A 17,099-nucleotide genomic window follows, 5' to 3' on the forward strand; every position below is an offset into this window, starting at 1 on the left:
TTATAGGGCTTTTTGCAGAATTGACCTATAACTTAAAGTCAAACACAAAACTAACATCTTTTTTTTTTTGAAAATTGGTTTTGCCCTATTCACCCCACAAGTTCATATAATTTACGAAAATGCCATCAATTTTTTTTTTTTTTTTTCGAAAATGACATTTTTACTCTCTCACCCTCATCATCTTCAAGTAATTACAAGATTGTCATTGTCATCAATACCACAACCACCATGAACAACCAATTTGAAGCTCTTAATGCTCCCAAAATCGATTTACCCTTCTTCTTTTTCCATTCTTGTGAACTAAACACAACATATCTCTCACTTTCTCTCCACAATGAGCTAAAAAACCCAAGATTTTGATTCTAAATTTTTTATGGTTCATAGAGTCATAGAAGCTAACGATTCTGGGTGGGTTACTTTCGTTTGTGATTCTGTGTGCTTGGAGAAGCCTTATGTATGCTAAGGAACTTATCTCACCAATTTAAGGTATGACATCGAGTTTTTTTCCAGATCTGTTCGTCAGACGACTTACTTGGGAAGTCGTCTGGCTGTAGACAACTTACCTGGAAGTCGTCTGGTCAACGCAGAGGTTATTTTTGCAATTGACTTTGAAATCTGTAACCTGAGACGACTGAAAGTTAAGTCGTCTGTTTTTGTTTGGTTTCAAAAAATTTCCAAAGAACCTAGACGACTTACATTTCAGTCGTCATAGGTTAGTTTTGCATTTGACTGGATAATTTCAGAAGTTTGACTTCCCCAGACGACTTACATTTCAGTCGTCTGGCGAAAATTAAAATAATAATATTTTTTTAAAAGTAGACGACTTACAGTTAAGTCGTCATAGGTTAGTTTTGCAATTGAAAAAAAAAACTTCAAAATTTAATTATACACAGACGACTTATAATTCAGTCGTCCACGAGACGACTTACTTGTAAGTTGTCCAGGATTTTTTTCTGAGATTCTGGTCAAACCTCATAAATCCTGGACGACTTACATTTCAGTCGTCTCGTGGACGACTGAATTATAAGTCGTCTGTATATAATTAAATCTTGAAGTTTTTTTTTTCAATTGCAAAACTAACCTATGACGACTTAACTGTAAGTCGTCTACTTTTAAAAAAATATTATTATTTTAATTTTCACTAGACGACTGAAATGTAAGTCGTCCAGAAAAGTCAAACTTCTGAAATTATCCAGTCAAATGCAAAACTAACCTATGACGACTGAAATGTAAGTCGTCTAGCTTTTTTGGAGTTTTTTTTTTAGCCAAACAATAGTAGACGACTTATTTTTCAGTCGTCCGAAATAACAGATTTCAAAGTCAATTGCAAAAATAACCTCTGTGTTGACCAGACGACGTATAGTTTAGTCGTCTGGACAACTTAGATTGAAGTCGTCCGCGTCTTCTCCGCTAGTTTTTAAGTCTTCTACGTTAGTTTTTGAATAACTTGTATTTTTAAGAGTGATAAGTAACTTCAAGATATGTAAAACTCATATTTACAAAATATGTTCTCTCCCTTAGTTTTACTAAATTTGACTAAGTTTTTCAACGCAAACTTATAATAAAATATGATATGCTTTGACTAGTTACTATTGTTTGTTTCCATCTCTTAAGTATTATTGTTATAGACAATAATGATGACTATTGTTATGAGTTGGAAGAAGGGTTAAAATACTTCTTAAAATGTTGTATCAATATAAAGCTACCAACATTCTTGTTTATTAAGATGAGAAAAAGGCCATTGGAGTTTATTATTGCATATGAGAGATCCAAAGATAAGAAAAAGGCTACTGAAGTCTATTATTTCATTGATTTGTAAATGTGTAAACACATTGTTAGCACATTTAATACATCTTGGAAAATATTATTCCTGATTTTACAAAAAAATCACAACTAAAAGAGTAGACATGCAATTCACAAAACAGACCACAAACAAAACTATTATAGATCATTCCTCTACAAAGACAAGCTTGGATTCCACTTGAGTAGACAAGACCACACGACTTTTAAGAAGTCCAGACGACTTCTAAGAAGTCCAGACGACTTCTAAGAAGTCCAGACGACTTCTAAGAAGTCCAGACGACTTCTAAGAAGTCCAGACGACTTCTAAGAAGTCCAGACGACTTCCAAGAAGTTCAGACGACTTTGTCAGAAGACTTTTAGGAAGTTCAGACGACTTCCAGACGACTTTACAGGAAGTCCAGACGACTTTACAAGAAGTCCAGACGACTTTGTCAGAAGACTTCCAAGAAGTCCAGACGACTTCCAGACGACTTCCAGACGACTTCCAGACGACTAACAGGTAAGTCGTCCCAGAAGTCTTCCAGATCTGAAAAACCTGCATATTAAATCCAGATCTGAAAAACCTGCATATCCAAAAACATTCAAATGGCTTAAAAACAGAAAAAATGAGTGAAAGATTAGATAAATCTACCTTTACAGAACACACAAAAATACATATCTAAAAATAATAGATCTACCTTTAAATTAGTGGAAGATGAGTACCATCTAATTAAAAACCTGCAAAAAAGATAGATTAGTAAGAAAGACATGAGACAAAACTGGAAAATTCATATAAAGTTTGGTGTTTTCAAGTCAAAGAGATTAGAGTGGGTTTGGAGAGTTTTAGTTTGGGAAAAAAGTAAGAACTTTATACAACAAGAAGTTCCCAAATGAAGAAAAAACAGACATAAGAACTTACCAAAACGCTCAGATCTATTATGAAAGGGTGACTTCGTCAGAAGACTTCCATGAAGTTCAGACGACTTCCTAGAAGTCCAGACAACTTCCCTGAAGTCCAGACGACTTCCTGGAAGTCCAGACGACTTCCTGGAAGTCCAGACGACTTCCTGGAAGTCCAGACGACTTCCTGGAAGTCCAGACGACTTTGTCAGAAGACTTCCAAGAAGTCCAGACGACTTTGTCAGAAGACTTCCAAGAAGTCCAGACGACTTCCAGACGACTTCCAGACGACTAACAGGTAAGTCGTCCAAGAAGTCTTCCAGATCTGAAAAACCTGCATATCAAATCCAGATCTGAAAAACCTGCATATCCAAAAACGTTCAAATGACTTAAAAATAGAGAAAATGAGTGGAAGATTAGATAAATCTACATTTATAGAACACACAAATATACATATCTAAAATTAATAGATTTACCTTTAAATTAATGGAAGATGAGTACCATTTGATTAAAAACCTGTAAAAGAGATAGATTAGTAAGAAATACATGAGACAAAACTGAAAAATTCATATAAAGTTTGGTGTTTTCAAGTCAAAGAGATTAGAGAGAGGTTGGAGAGTTTTAGAATGATGAACATTACATTTTTGTTGCAGCCATTTGAGAGGAGGAGAGAAAATGTGTAAATTTTTCTTTATATAGGGAGACAAAAAATCCAATTAGATTAAATATTTTTTACTCAGACGACTTCCTGGACGACTTACATTTCAGTCGTCTGGTGAAGAAATTAAAACAGACGACTTACATGTAAGTCGTCCAGAAGAGTTTAATATTTTTAGCGGAAAATTAAATATTTTTAGCGGGAAACTAAAATAGAAGACTTTCCAGACGACTTACAAGTAAGTCGTCTGGTTTAAATTATTTAAGCGGGAAAATAATTTTTTTAAAAAATTTTAGGCGGGAATATTTGGACGACTTACATGTAAGTCATTTGTTTTAATTTCTTCACCAGTCGACTGAAATGTAAGTCGTCAGAGTAAATTATTCAACAGACGACTGAAATATAAGTCGTCCACACCCTAAACAAAACCCCTAAACTTAATTATCTAATTAAAGACTTCATAAAATCAAATCAAACTTGAAAAGTGTTTACTATACACATAAATAAACACATATAGGTGAAAACTAATTTTTGAAAAAAACATTTTAGTTTTTTAAAATCTAACCCTAACAATACATACAATACTACAACATATGTTTGCCAAACTCCTAAACCAAAGTATTTCATGATTCACTACTTCCACTCATCTATCTTCAAAACAAATCAATTTTATCATATCTTAATTTATATCACTTAAAACTGTTTATAATTACTTGATTTTTATTTTTCACGCATCAAAATATTTTTTTACAAGATTTGTAAGTTATTTTTAAAATAAACCGGTACCAGACGACTTACACTTCAGTCGTCCAGACGACTTCCAACATCTCAGACGACTCAGACGATTTACTAGGGCTATATTCGTAAAAATGGCTTCTGTTTTTTTGTTTGGTCACAAGGGGATGAGCTGTAATTTCACTAGGCTTTTATGTTAGTTTTGCATTTGATTCAAGTTTGGGTATAAGTTTGGGGTTAAAATCAAGTTGTGGGTTAGTTTTGGCAAAAGCCCCTTTTTTATAATTGACGTTTAAGAAGAAAATTTTTGTTCTAAACTAGATGACTTTAAATTTTTTATGTAAAATTGATTAACAAACTAATATTATATGAGCAATAATACTATAGATTTTATTTTATTATTTGTTGAATTGTGGTTAGGTAAATAATTAACGATAATTTTGTTTAGAAAATATAAAAACAAAAAAAAAATCCAGCAGAATGCCACCATTAACCACTTTGTTCATACTTCATAGCTCAAAGAATCACAAAATTATATGAAAATCTGAGTAAATAATACTGGGAATCACCCAATATATTATTGCATGTGTCAAATTATCAAATACTAACAAATCTTTTCACTTTTCCGGGTTTATTCGTTTCTTTACAATACAAAACGTATAAAATTAACTTGAAATGTTAATAATTTGATTAACTTCAGTGGTTTATTAACATAAATAAATAAATTGTTAAAAATCCTCCATTTATTATTCATACGGTTTGAGCTTCCATGAAACCACTAAAACCCACGGTGGCTTGTAGCAACCGTGGCGTGATTGCATGTGTCGGAGACGTCGGATAAGAAACCGGTGACGAAGTCGAGAACCGAACGTGAAGTGGCGGCGACTCCATAGACCTTCTTGATTTCGAGCCAGAAGTCTTCAAAACACCTTTGATCTCTTTCTCTAAGTTAGGTTCCTTGTCGAACACGAAAGCGGCAGAAACAGGATCATCTTGATCATTACCACCCGGACCACCTTTGATCAGTTCAGAAGGCAAGTCGAAAAAATGTCCACCGAGATCAGCACTGTCCTCGTAAATCATAGCTGAAGACGTCCATGAACCGCACTCGAACCGCTCTAAAGAGGCTCGAGCGGACAGCACCGTAGTGTCTCTAATGGAAACGGTTCTTGCCATGGATTGATTAGAAGTCATCGTGGTGATTCTAGTGTACGAGGAGTCACCTTTACGAGATGATCTTATGGGTTTTCCTTTGCTAAAACCTGGTAGGTAGAGACACAAAGCGCTGCATTTGAACCTGTCTTCGAACGTGTTGATGCTTTTCGGATTTGCGGTATTGATATTGCTTTTGTTAGAGTCTGTTTTTGAGAAGAAAGAGTTGTTTCCGCTACTCTTCTGAGAGAGAGTCTTGGCGTTGGATGAAGAGAAGTCATGGTGATGATGATGTCCATTTCTTGATTTGTGCACCATCATGTCGACATCGAGCGGTGGCTGGCAAGCACATCCTTCACCGCAAGATTTGCTTCTTCGAAACGCAGCGGCTGCATCTTGGACGAGCATTAGGTCAAGAACTTGTTCCGTGGTCCTGTCCTTCCAGTTATGACTCGTGCTATGTCTAGGTGACATGGCTACTGAGTTTGGGAGGCTGCAACTCATGAACTTAGTCTTATCTTGATGATCCAACGGCTGAGACAATGCCAGGTCGTCGATGTCTTTAGGCCTTGAGGATATCATGTCCAAGCTCCCGTTCCTTGACAATAGAGATTTAGGATCAACAGAGATTCGTCTCTCGGAGTCGGAGTGCATACTTGTCTTCTTGATCAGAATCTTGGGCTCGTCCCCACGGCCTAGAACCTCAAAGTCATGCCAATCCTCCTGACTACTATCGTCCCTGAAGCTGAGAACATCTATCGCCATTTTTTAATTTTTCTTAAGTTGGTCTGAAAATAAATGAGAACTGATTTGAAATAGACAACCAAAACAGATTGATTGATACTTATATGCGGAGAAGAATGGGTTGCACGTCTGGTGACTACTTTAGTTTGTAGTCATGACTCGCACGTATAATAATGTAATGTAACCTAAAGTGTTGTTGACTTCATTTTCTAAAAATATGAAAATGTCCAAATACAGTTGACGTGGGGTGGGGACATATCCAAGATCAAGAAGATAGATCTGCCTGCACGAGCTACATAATTATAATATAATCAAAGTGTTTGGAGGTGCATCATCAGTAAAGACCTTAGACCATGATTAACCCGGAGTTATTAGAGTGTAGTTCTTAACGGAAGTTAAGAAACTGTTTATTAACTTTTGACTAAAAAAGCTAAGAACCGGTTCTTAAAGTCCTTATTTAAGAACCGGTTCTTAAAGTCCTTATTTAAGAACCGGTTCTTAAATAAGAGTTTTAAGAGCCGGTTCTTAACTTTTTTAGTTAAAAGTTAAGAGACGGGTTCTTATATTCCGCTAAGAACTTCATTCTAAGAACCTCCAATAATCATGCTCTTAAGTCATTAATTAAGACAAGGAACAAAGACACTGATTATGAAGAAAATCGTCTTCAGCTTCTATGAAAATTGTGATTATGCATACGCATCCTTATGGGCATTCGAGGGACACAAGACAAAAATATTGTTGGAACTATTTTTTTATAAGCCTAATGGGCTGAGTAAAAAATTAAATAAATGTAAATAGAATTTTTATAAGCTTAATGGGCTGTGTAAGAATCTGTTTATTATGAAGTAATATGGATATTTGAATTATGGAAAAATGATAAATTACTCTCAAATAATTATGGAAGGTTTCCTATAATGTGTTTGGATAAATGTAAAGTTGCGTCCAAATAATAATGGAATATTTTGTTATACGAATAGAACCAGTGAGACGAAAACCCTAATTGGGAATGGTCATCCATTTGGATTGTCTTCATGTGAAGATTTTTTCTATGCCTAGCAAAACTATTATATAAGTCCTATATAAGTTTATAGTGAGTTGAATATTTTCATGGAACTTTGAGTTTCCTTATGGACAAAACAAAGCTTAGAACACGCTGAAAGAATTTTGCAATGACAAAATTTCTTTTGATGGACTGCATGTTTATCATATTATAGTCAAAAAGCTGTGATTCTTCATGCATGAGATAACGACTGCATATACGTCAATTAACTTGATATACTAGATCTATAGGTAAATTGAATTTTTTGGTGAAACCTATCTCTCACAAGCAAAGGCTACGAGCCATATAATTTGACTTTCAATTAAGTCAAATATGCAAATCACAAAGCATACGATATTCACAGTTGTGAACATAATGCAAAAATGATTGAGCAAAAGAACTAGGAAAGCCTAATGTTCATATAAAATTACACATTAGCTTCAGACACTACAAGAAAACATAATCTTAACGAGGGCGGTTTTCCTCGCTAATTCGTCGTAAGAGAGGCTTTAAGACGAATTAGCGAGGAAACGCGTTTGCTCGTTACACGTCTATCGTAACACATATTTCCTCGCTAATTCGTCGTAACTTAGCGAGGAATATATTTCGTCGTAAAGACGAAGTAGGACGATTCGTCGTAAAGACCACGTCAATATTCCACGTAAGGACGTCGCTATAATACCTCGTAAATACCTCGAAAATAGTTCCTCGTAACCTACACGCAAATACCTTGAAAGAGTTTCCTCGCAAAATACACGTAACAACCACGAAATGATTTCCTCGTAAAATGGTCGTAAACTTTTCCTCGTTATTTCCTCGTAAATGATTCCTCGTAAAATACTCGTTAAATGTTTCTCGTCATTTCCTCGTAAGGTTTCCACGTAAAGAGGTCGTACATTGGCTACGAATTTACTTCGTTTTTATTATTTTACAGAATTTAAAAATATAATTAAAAAATAATTAAAATTATTTAATTTAATAATAAATTAAAATTCAAAATAAAAATAAATCAATATGAAAATATTTTATATATAAATAAGTTTTGAATTTATATAATACAACAACCAAAAAAAAAAACTAAGGGTCGTTCATCGCCCGGTAGAATTCATCACTCCTCCTCGTAACATCCGCCTCGTTATGTACGTCGGATGACTCGCCTTGAATGGGATGTTGTTGTCGCATGTTCCTCAACATGGACTCCCATTCCGGATTTGTGGCCGCAATAACGTCCAAGAAGCCCTCGACTCCACCCATACGAGATTTTGTCGCGGTCAACTCGTTACGCAGCTGAGCGGACTCTCTACGCAGCTCAGTGACTTCATCATCCCGTCGCTGACCATAAGACGATGTCGCTCTCGGAACATCGTTGACGGAACCAATACCCAACGTCCGTCCCTTTTTTTAGGGACAACCTTAAAAACAAAAAATAAATATTGTAAGTAAAAATTTAAAGTTAAATTAAATGAATAATAAAAAATTAATTTTTTTGAAAATTTACCTCCTCGTAAATCTTATCCACTTCAAGTGTGGATAAGGTGACGGGTAATCCGTCGGTAGACTGCTGGGTCAGCTGAGTCTGGCGGTCTTCAACCCGAGCAACTACGTCGTTGTAGATTTGCTCGGACTTGCCATCTACAAATACGCCCGCCTTGTTCTTGTGGGTCCTCTCGTAAAGTTCCATAAGAGACGGGAGATGTCCCGTCTCTTTGGCCTAAAAAACATTTAAGAAAGTTAGAATAAATTAATATATATATTAAAAAAATTATTTAATAAAATATTTAATTACCATTTCCAAACGGACACCGGCGTGGGGTTTTTGGCCCGTAGTGTGAAGCATCGGCCCGTTCCCGTGCTCATCGACCGTGTTACGGGAGTTAGAGCAAGCCTGGGCGATTCTAATGGAATCAGGAAGGCGCCAATAACGGATGAGGCCATCCCACACATCCGTGGTGAGCTCAGCGGGTTTGCCACGCTCATACCCCTTCACGATCCAGTCACCCTTCCAGTTGGAGACCGTGTCCAACAAGCGAACTTTCGCTTTCGCGTTAAACTTCTTCCTCACCCTCTCAGTGATCCCAAGGCCCAATTATATTTTTGCTGTTGGAAAAAATAAATTAACAATTAGTTTTTTAGAAAGTATATATATAAATCATGAAAAAATTAAAATATATATAATTAATTAATAGAAACTTACAGCGTAAATTTTGAACCACGTCTTTCTGACGTAGTGAGGCGTCTTACTCCAGTTTGGATGTGCCATGGAGAAGTAACCCTTGATCGTGTCGGTTACGTCCGATGCAAGACATCCGTCAACCCCCCACCTGGAAAATACAAATTTAAAATATAAATTATTTTTAATGTTATAAAAGAAATTTAAACGAATTAAAAAAAAATTAATGCAACATACCACAACGTTCCGTCCGGTCGGTCTGGGTCGATGACTGGTAAACCTTCTCTGCCTGGCAGACTGAGAATGTCCTCTACAGTGTACTGCGAGTAAGGAGCACTCGGAGGCACCATCAGATCAGGATGAATATCGGCGACCATCGGAGGTGCCATCGGAGGAGGCACAGGAGGAGGCATCGGAGGAGGCACATGAGGAGCCGATGGTGCACTAGAAGAAGTAGACCCAGAGACTCTCTGAGTGTACTGAGTCTCGGGGACAGTCTCCTGGCCCGAAGAACTGGGAGCGGAAGAAGAGGCCGGGTCTAAACGACTACCCGGCTCACCGAAGATCTCTCTGTAATGGGCAGTAAGTCTTCCTTTTCGAACCTGGGAAAAAAATGAAATTTTTAAAATTAACATCAACAATATATTTTCCAACATTATCCACCTAATCAACACTAAATAACATAAAATCCGCAAACCTATCTAAATTCCCTATACTAACCACCTAATCTATCCTAAACTAACCAAATTAGAGAGGAATCAGAGAGGCTTACCATTGCTACGAAATGGAGAGGAAGTAGAGAGGAAAGAAAGAGTGAGCGCTCGGGTGTATATATAAGATTACATATCGTCGCAAATTCCTCGTAAGTTTACGACGAAATAGCGAGCAGTTACAAAGGCCCGTCTTTTTTTTTACGAGGAAATTGCGAGGAATCACAAAGGCCCGTGTTTTTTTATACGAGGTATTAACGACGATTTACTTACGAGGAATTAACGAGGCTTGCTTTCCTATAAATATACCCACAACTCTCACTCTCAAACCACACACAAACTCCCAAATCACACCTTATCTCAAATCACAATCCTCAAAAAAATCCTATTCAAATTATAAATATTTGAAAAAAATAGGAAAAGGAGAAGATATTAGAATTCATGTGGGCGAGACTTACGTATTATAATTGCTGGAAGTCTTGCCACATGTTAATCTGGTATTTTTCTCCTTTTCCTTTTTTTTTCAAGTTTGTACACTACGAGATATTTACGACGATTTGTACTTACGTGGAATTAACGGGTTTATGTATAAATCCGTTTACGTGGTCTTTACGACGATTTGTGCTTACGTGGAATTAACGAGTGTTTTGTTTAAATCATTTTACGTGGTAGTTACGACGATTTCATCCTACGAGGACTTTACGACGATTTGTGCTTACGTGGAATTAACGAGTGTTTTGTTTAAATCATTTTACGTGGTAGTTACGACGAAATCCCGAATTACGACGAACTTACGTGGAATTAACGAGTGTTATGTTTAAATCCCTAGAACCCGAAACCCGAAACCCAAACCCGAAACCCCAAACCCCAACCCCCAAACCCGAAACCCGAAACCCAAACCCCCATCTTTAATTTTCTACTTCATATATTCCAAACCCCATATTTAATTTTAAGTTTCGTCGTTATTTTTAACGAGTGTTATGGTTAAATCCCTAGAACCCCAAACCCAAAACCCGAAACCCGAAACCCGAAACCCGAAACCCGAAATCCAAAACCCGAAACCCGAAACCCCGAAACCCCAAACCCGAAACCAAAAACCCGAAACCCGAAACCCGAAATCCAAAACCCGAAACCCCAAAACCCGAAACCCCAAACCCCAAACCCGAAACCCGAAACCTGAAACCCCAAACCCCAAATCCCATATTCCATATTTATTTTTAGGTTTCGTCGTTATTTCCTCGTTATGTTACGTTATATTTACGACGATTTCATCCTACGTGGTTTTTACGACGAATTCATCCTACGTGGTATTTACGACGATTTAGTCCTACGTGGAATTAACGAGTCCTTCGTCGTTATTTACTCGTTGGAATACGAGGACTTTACGACGATTTAAGCTTACGTGGAATTAACGACTGTTATGTTTAAATCCCTAGAATCCAAAACCCGAAACCCGAAACCCCAAACCCCATATTCCTTATTTTCTACTTCATATATTCCAAACCCCATCTTTATTTCCATTCCAAACCACAATTCCCACATTTGCTTATTCATAAAACAAACTCCCACATTACCTTATTCATAAAACAAACCCCACATTATCTTATTCATAAAACAAACTCCCTCATCTTATTCATAAAACAAATACATCAATCGGATACATCGACATTCTCGTCATCACTAGAAACATCATCATTTTCATTAAACTCGTCTTCAACAGCTTCGTCTGTGGCATCATCGGTAAGATCTTCGTACTCGTGATTATGCGGATCAATGAGAAGGATGTCATCAATTTCTTGTTCAGGTTCCTCAACTTCATTTATCTGTTCTTCTTGCAATGGTGGTTCTTCTCCACTGATGATTCGTCCTCGAGGTGTAACTTTGATTACTGCTAACCAATTTATACCTGAATCTCTCATCCGAGGGTATGGAAGGAAGCTAACTTGGTCTGCTTGTGAAGCTAAGATGAAAGGCTCGAATTTGTTGTACCTTCGTCCACCGTTGACATCAACTACACCGAATTTGTTAGACCGAACACCTCTGTTGACGACGGGGTCGAACCATTCACATTTGAAGAGGACGCATTTCAGCTTCAGTATCCCTGGAAATTCGACTTCAATAATCTCCGTCAAGATCCCGTAGAAATCTGTTTCCCCTTTCACACATATTCCATAGTTACTGGTCGCCCGCTGTCTACCATAGTCATATGTATGAAAAGTATAGCCTCGTGTGAAATACATCTGTGATGTGGTGACCTTTACAAGTGGAGATTGAATTACTTCGTGTAACCACTTAGGATAATCTGCATCGTCGTCGTCATAATCAACCTGCAAAAATAAAGAGAATGTTAATGAAATACAGATAATGTATGAAAAAAAAGTTTTAGTTAATACCTGATTCCGCAACCACTTAATGAAGTGTTGATCTTTCCTTTTGTCTACGTCACTTGTGGATATACCAGGAAATGTTTCTTCGACTTGAGAAACAAATAGGCTGTAAAATCACATTTTATAGGAATGAATCTCTCGCAATTATACAATTAATTATACTTATATGTGTTTCGAAGTGTCAATATATGTTACCTTTCAAAATAACGCATCAATGGATCTTCGCAATTGAGTAGAATATAGGTGTGTGCACTATGAGCGTCTTGTTCACTCGACCACCAAACCTCTTTAGACTTCCCACCGAGTCGCCCAATCTGGCTAAAGATGTCTGGAACACCAGCAACTGCATATGTTGGCGCAACACCACCATCATCATATCTTCTTGGAGCTCTTCTCCGTGTACGTACTTTTGACGCAAAGTAGTACGATGTGAAGTGAGAAACTTCTTCCGTCAAACTTCCAGCAATTATAGAACCTTCAACTTTGGCGAGGTTCTTTGCTTTTCCCTTCAAATATTTCATGGCTCGCTCATACTGATACATCCATCCGTAATGTACAGGTCCACGAAGCAATGCCTCATATGGGAGGTGGACAGCTAGATGCTCCATGACGTCAAAAAATCCGGGAGGAAATATCTTCTCCAAGTTGCACAATAAGATGGGAATGTTCTCCTGAAGCTGTTCCACAACTTCTTCTTTAAGAGTGCGTGTGCTCAGATCCCTGAAAAATGATCCAATACCTTTTATATTCAAAAAAAAATTAAACACATTGTTAGTCATATATTATTTTGTAAATTATTGTGATATAATACACTACGTACCTGTACGTTTGTTGGAAGTAGCTCCGCAAATACAAAGGGCAGTAGTCGTTGCATAAATACATGACAATCATGACTCTTCATCCCGGAGAACTTTTGACCCTTTTCAACACATCTAGAGAGATTCGAAACATACCCATCGGGGAACTTCACTTCTGATGCCACCCAGTTGAACAACACCGACTTTTTTTCTGAAGATAATCTGAATATCGGAACGGGAACTTGTCCATTGCTTTTAATATGTAACTCGCTTCTTGAGCAAATATCCGGCAAGTCCAACCTCGATTTTATGTTGTCTTTTGTCTTCCCTGGGACATTCAATATTGTATTCATGATGTTCTCAAAGAAATTCTTCTCTATATGCATCACATCGAGGTTGTGGCGCAGAAGAAGATCCTTCCAATATGGCAACTCCCAAAATATACTCTTCTTGTGCCAGTTGTGATGAACACCGTAAGAATCTGGCATATTACGAGGGACATGCCAATTACCACCCCAACGAACTGTTTCGTTAGCTCCGTAGTAGTCGATTTGCGCTTCAATTTGTTCTCCAGTTAGATATGGAGGAGGAGTGTCTCTCACAACCCTTTTGTGCCTAAACAAATTCTTGTTTCTTCGGTAAGGATGGCCAATGGGAAGAAATCGACGGTGACAATCAAACCAACTTGTCTTCCTACCATTCTTCAGTTGAAACGCATCTGTCGTTCCATTACAATATGGACAAGCTAATCTCCCATGTGTAGTCCATCCAGACAACATCCCATAGGCAGGAAAATCACTTATGGTCCACAAAAGCATCGCTCGCATCGTAAAATTCGTCTTCGTTGAACAGTCATACGTCCTCACCCCTGTTGACCACAAATCCTTCAACTCTTTTATCAGTGGTTGTAGGAAAACATCCAGGGACCTTTTTGGATGGTTCGGACCAGGTATTAATATGGTCAAGAATAGTAACTCCCGTTGCATGCACATCTCCGGTGGCAGGTTGTATGGAGTAAGAAAGACTGGCCACAATGAATATTGTCTCCCTGACATTCCGAACGGACTAAATCCATCTGTGCATAATCCGAGATACACATTCCGGATATTGCTAGCGAAATCTGGATGTACTTTGTTGAAATGTTTCCAGGCTCTTGCATCTGATGGATGAGTCATCTCACCATCCGTCTGAGTATGCTCGGCATGCCATCTCATCTTTCCAGCAGTCTGCTCTGATTGATACAATCTTTTCAATCTGTCTGTAATTGGTAGGTACCACATCCTTTGGTACGGTACCCTATTACGTCCCCGTCCTTGCGGCTTGAATCGTGGCTTCTTGCAGAATCGACATTCTTCTAGCTTCTCATCATCTCCCCAATAGATCATGCAGTTGTCGATGCAAACATCTATCATCTCCGAAGGCAACCCAAGACTATAAACCAGTTTCTGAATCTCATAATAAGAATCAGCAGACACATTGTCTTCCGGCAAATACTCTTTAAACAAGTCCGCCCATTCGTTCATGCAACTTTCAGGTAGATTGTGATCAGTTTTAATATTCATCATTCTAGCAGCTAACGACAATTTAGAGAGACCTTCTCTACAACCACTGTAAAGTGGTTGATTCGCCGCGTTTAACATTTCGTAAAACTTTTTTGCATCTATATTAGGTTCTTCATCTTCATCATGAGCTACGAATGCATCAGCTACCATATCATGAACCCTATCATAATCTACCATCTCCTCCTGATGGTAACTATGTTCATTATGCAAATGATGATCAACCGGTTCTTTTTCCTGAAAATTGCTATTACTACTACTAGCTTCATTCTGATCATAATTAAAACCTTCTCCATGTTGAAACCAGATATAGTAATTTGCCGTGAAACCTCTATTTATTAAATGCTTCCAAACATTTTCACGGTTTGCCAGTTTCGAATTGTTGCATTTCCGACAAGGACAGAACATCTTACCACTTTCTTGGGCGAGCGGTGTTGAATCTGCTTGATGCATAAATGTCTCCAGACCCGCAAGGTATTCTTTCGTCACTCTCCCGTTAGCATCTCTATGCATATACATCCACTTCCGCAACTCGTAAATAGTCCCGGAGCCAGCCATTTTTTTTCTTTCACGTTTTTTGTTGTTGGTGTGTTTAAAATGATGTTCAAACATCCATATTTATAGGAAAATTCGAATCTGGTAGTTGTAATTTTGCTATGAATTTACGACGAAAATTAATTAGGTGGGCAAAAAAAACGTGTAACACCTATAAAGTTGGTGGATTCAAAAATTTCCTCGCTAAATACACGTAAACTATTCCCTCGTAAATACCACGCAAAATTTACGTCGTATTTACGAGGAAATAGTTTTTCCTCGTAAAATACTCGTAAAATTACATCCACTTTACGACGAAACAGTTTTGTCGTTACGTTACGAGGAAATAACGATGACTTTAGTTTTTCACGTAAATTCGTCGTAAATTCGACGCAAATTTACGAGGATTGTTTTTCCTCGTTAATTTTCGTCGTTAAGCATGTGTTTTCTTGTAGTGAGAAAGCAATATGCTTAAAAGAAGTTCAATGAATAATTTCAAAAAGCTGGCACACATCGCAACAAAAGGCTGGCGAATGTTGTAACAATATTGGTTTACATAGAGACAATATGAAATCTCAAACCAATTTGATAAAAACTCACACATGAAGTGTAGTTTTGGGACAAAGTTCCATAACATAATGAAATATATATGGGGCAACTTAAATGAGAATAAATGTGTTCTTAAGAGAATTAAAATGATTCCTCGTAAGAATTGCTCCTTATTCATTAGAATCCAATAAAGTGGCGGAACAAAAGTTCTAAACTCTTAACAGATGAATGCAAGCATGCATGATCCTGATTTGTCTCAGGAAATGTGGGGGAGCGTTGATTACCACATTCAAACATTGGCAAAAGGCTATATACTTTTAAAAGTTAATGTGCATTCACAAAAATACCTCAAAGTGTGGGGGTTCTTAGCAAAAGTTGGAAAACTAGCTCCCAAAAAATGTCAAAATTAGACCTAAAAACTGTGATCTCAAAATTTCAGCTGACGACCTTATGGATATGTACCAAAGGTTCAAATATGAGATTAAGTTTTAAAATCATCGAAGGGAATGGGTTTATTGCCTATTACTAAGAAGATGTTTGATGGAAACCCTGCCAATGCGATTGGAGATCCCAAGAGGTCGGTTCAAATGGACAACTAAGTCAAGCAGAATCTGACTAAAGCACTGAGAATTACTCAGATCCCAAAATGAAAAACAGTGCTTCCTGTAAATATTTAAGGTAAAACAATGGCTTTTTAATGTGATAAGACCATAAATCTTCATATACATGTATATAAAGCATAAACATGATACTTTCTGTGTATACGACATGTATTAATGACAATCACCTAGTGAGTGTGAAATGGAGCCGTTTCTAGGAGGATGAAGTTCATGCTATACTCTCCAAATTCACTAATGACTACCAGACAAGTTCATGGCCTAAAATGGCCAAAACGAACACAATAGAGAACTTAACTCTACGAGAAGACGAAGCTGTGTTATATCTGTTGTCTTGGTTTACACAAAACTTTGGGTGGTTCAAGACATCAAGTTCACTTCCTGAAATGTAGATCTGGCAGGTATTAACAATGAGTGGTTCAAGGCTAAAATATGCTACTATGTCAGATGCAGTCAGTTTTTCGCTTATACTCTCGCAAAGTTCGTCTGTCTAGTCTATTGTTAAGTCTAGTCAGTAGAGTCTGCATAGTCTAATCGAGTCTGCATTGTTTAGAGTAATTTCTATTCATGTGGGAGTAAAAAACTAATTAAATGTGAATAGAATTTTTATAAGCTTAATGGACTGTGTAAAAATCTGATTATTATGAAGTAATATTAGGGCTGTTCAATATGGCAAAACCGAACCGTACCGAACCGAACCAAACCAAAATAGATAATATGGTTTGGATTTGGTATATACCATACAAACCGAATGGATATGATTTTT

General features: G+C 37.3%; 1 protein-coding gene across 1 annotated transcript; it reads right to left on the bottom strand.

The window, feature by feature from the left end:
- Positions 1-4,596: 4,596 nt before the first annotated feature.
- LOC111203956 lies at positions 4,597-6,464 on the bottom strand. Its single transcript, XM_022698126.2, has one exon. The coding sequence runs from the start codon at positions 5,990-5,992 to the stop codon at positions 4,826-4,828; it is 1,167 nt and encodes a 388-aa protein (XP_022553847.1). The 5' UTR covers positions 5,993-6,464; the 3' UTR covers positions 4,597-4,825.
- Between the last annotated feature and the right edge of the window lie 10,635 nt (positions 6,465-17,099).

The sequence above is a fragment of the Brassica napus genome, chromosome C3, assembly GCF_020379485.1.
Source record: "Brassica napus cultivar Da-Ae chromosome C3, Da-Ae, whole genome shotgun sequence".
Taxonomy (NCBI): Eukaryota; Viridiplantae; Streptophyta; class Magnoliopsida; order Brassicales; family Brassicaceae; genus Brassica; species Brassica napus.

Coding starts and splice junctions, on each gene's coding strand:
- LOC111203956 (XM_022698126.2), bottom strand. CDS start 5,992: ATGGCGATAGATGTTCTCAGCTTCAGGGACGATAGTAGTCAGGAGGAT.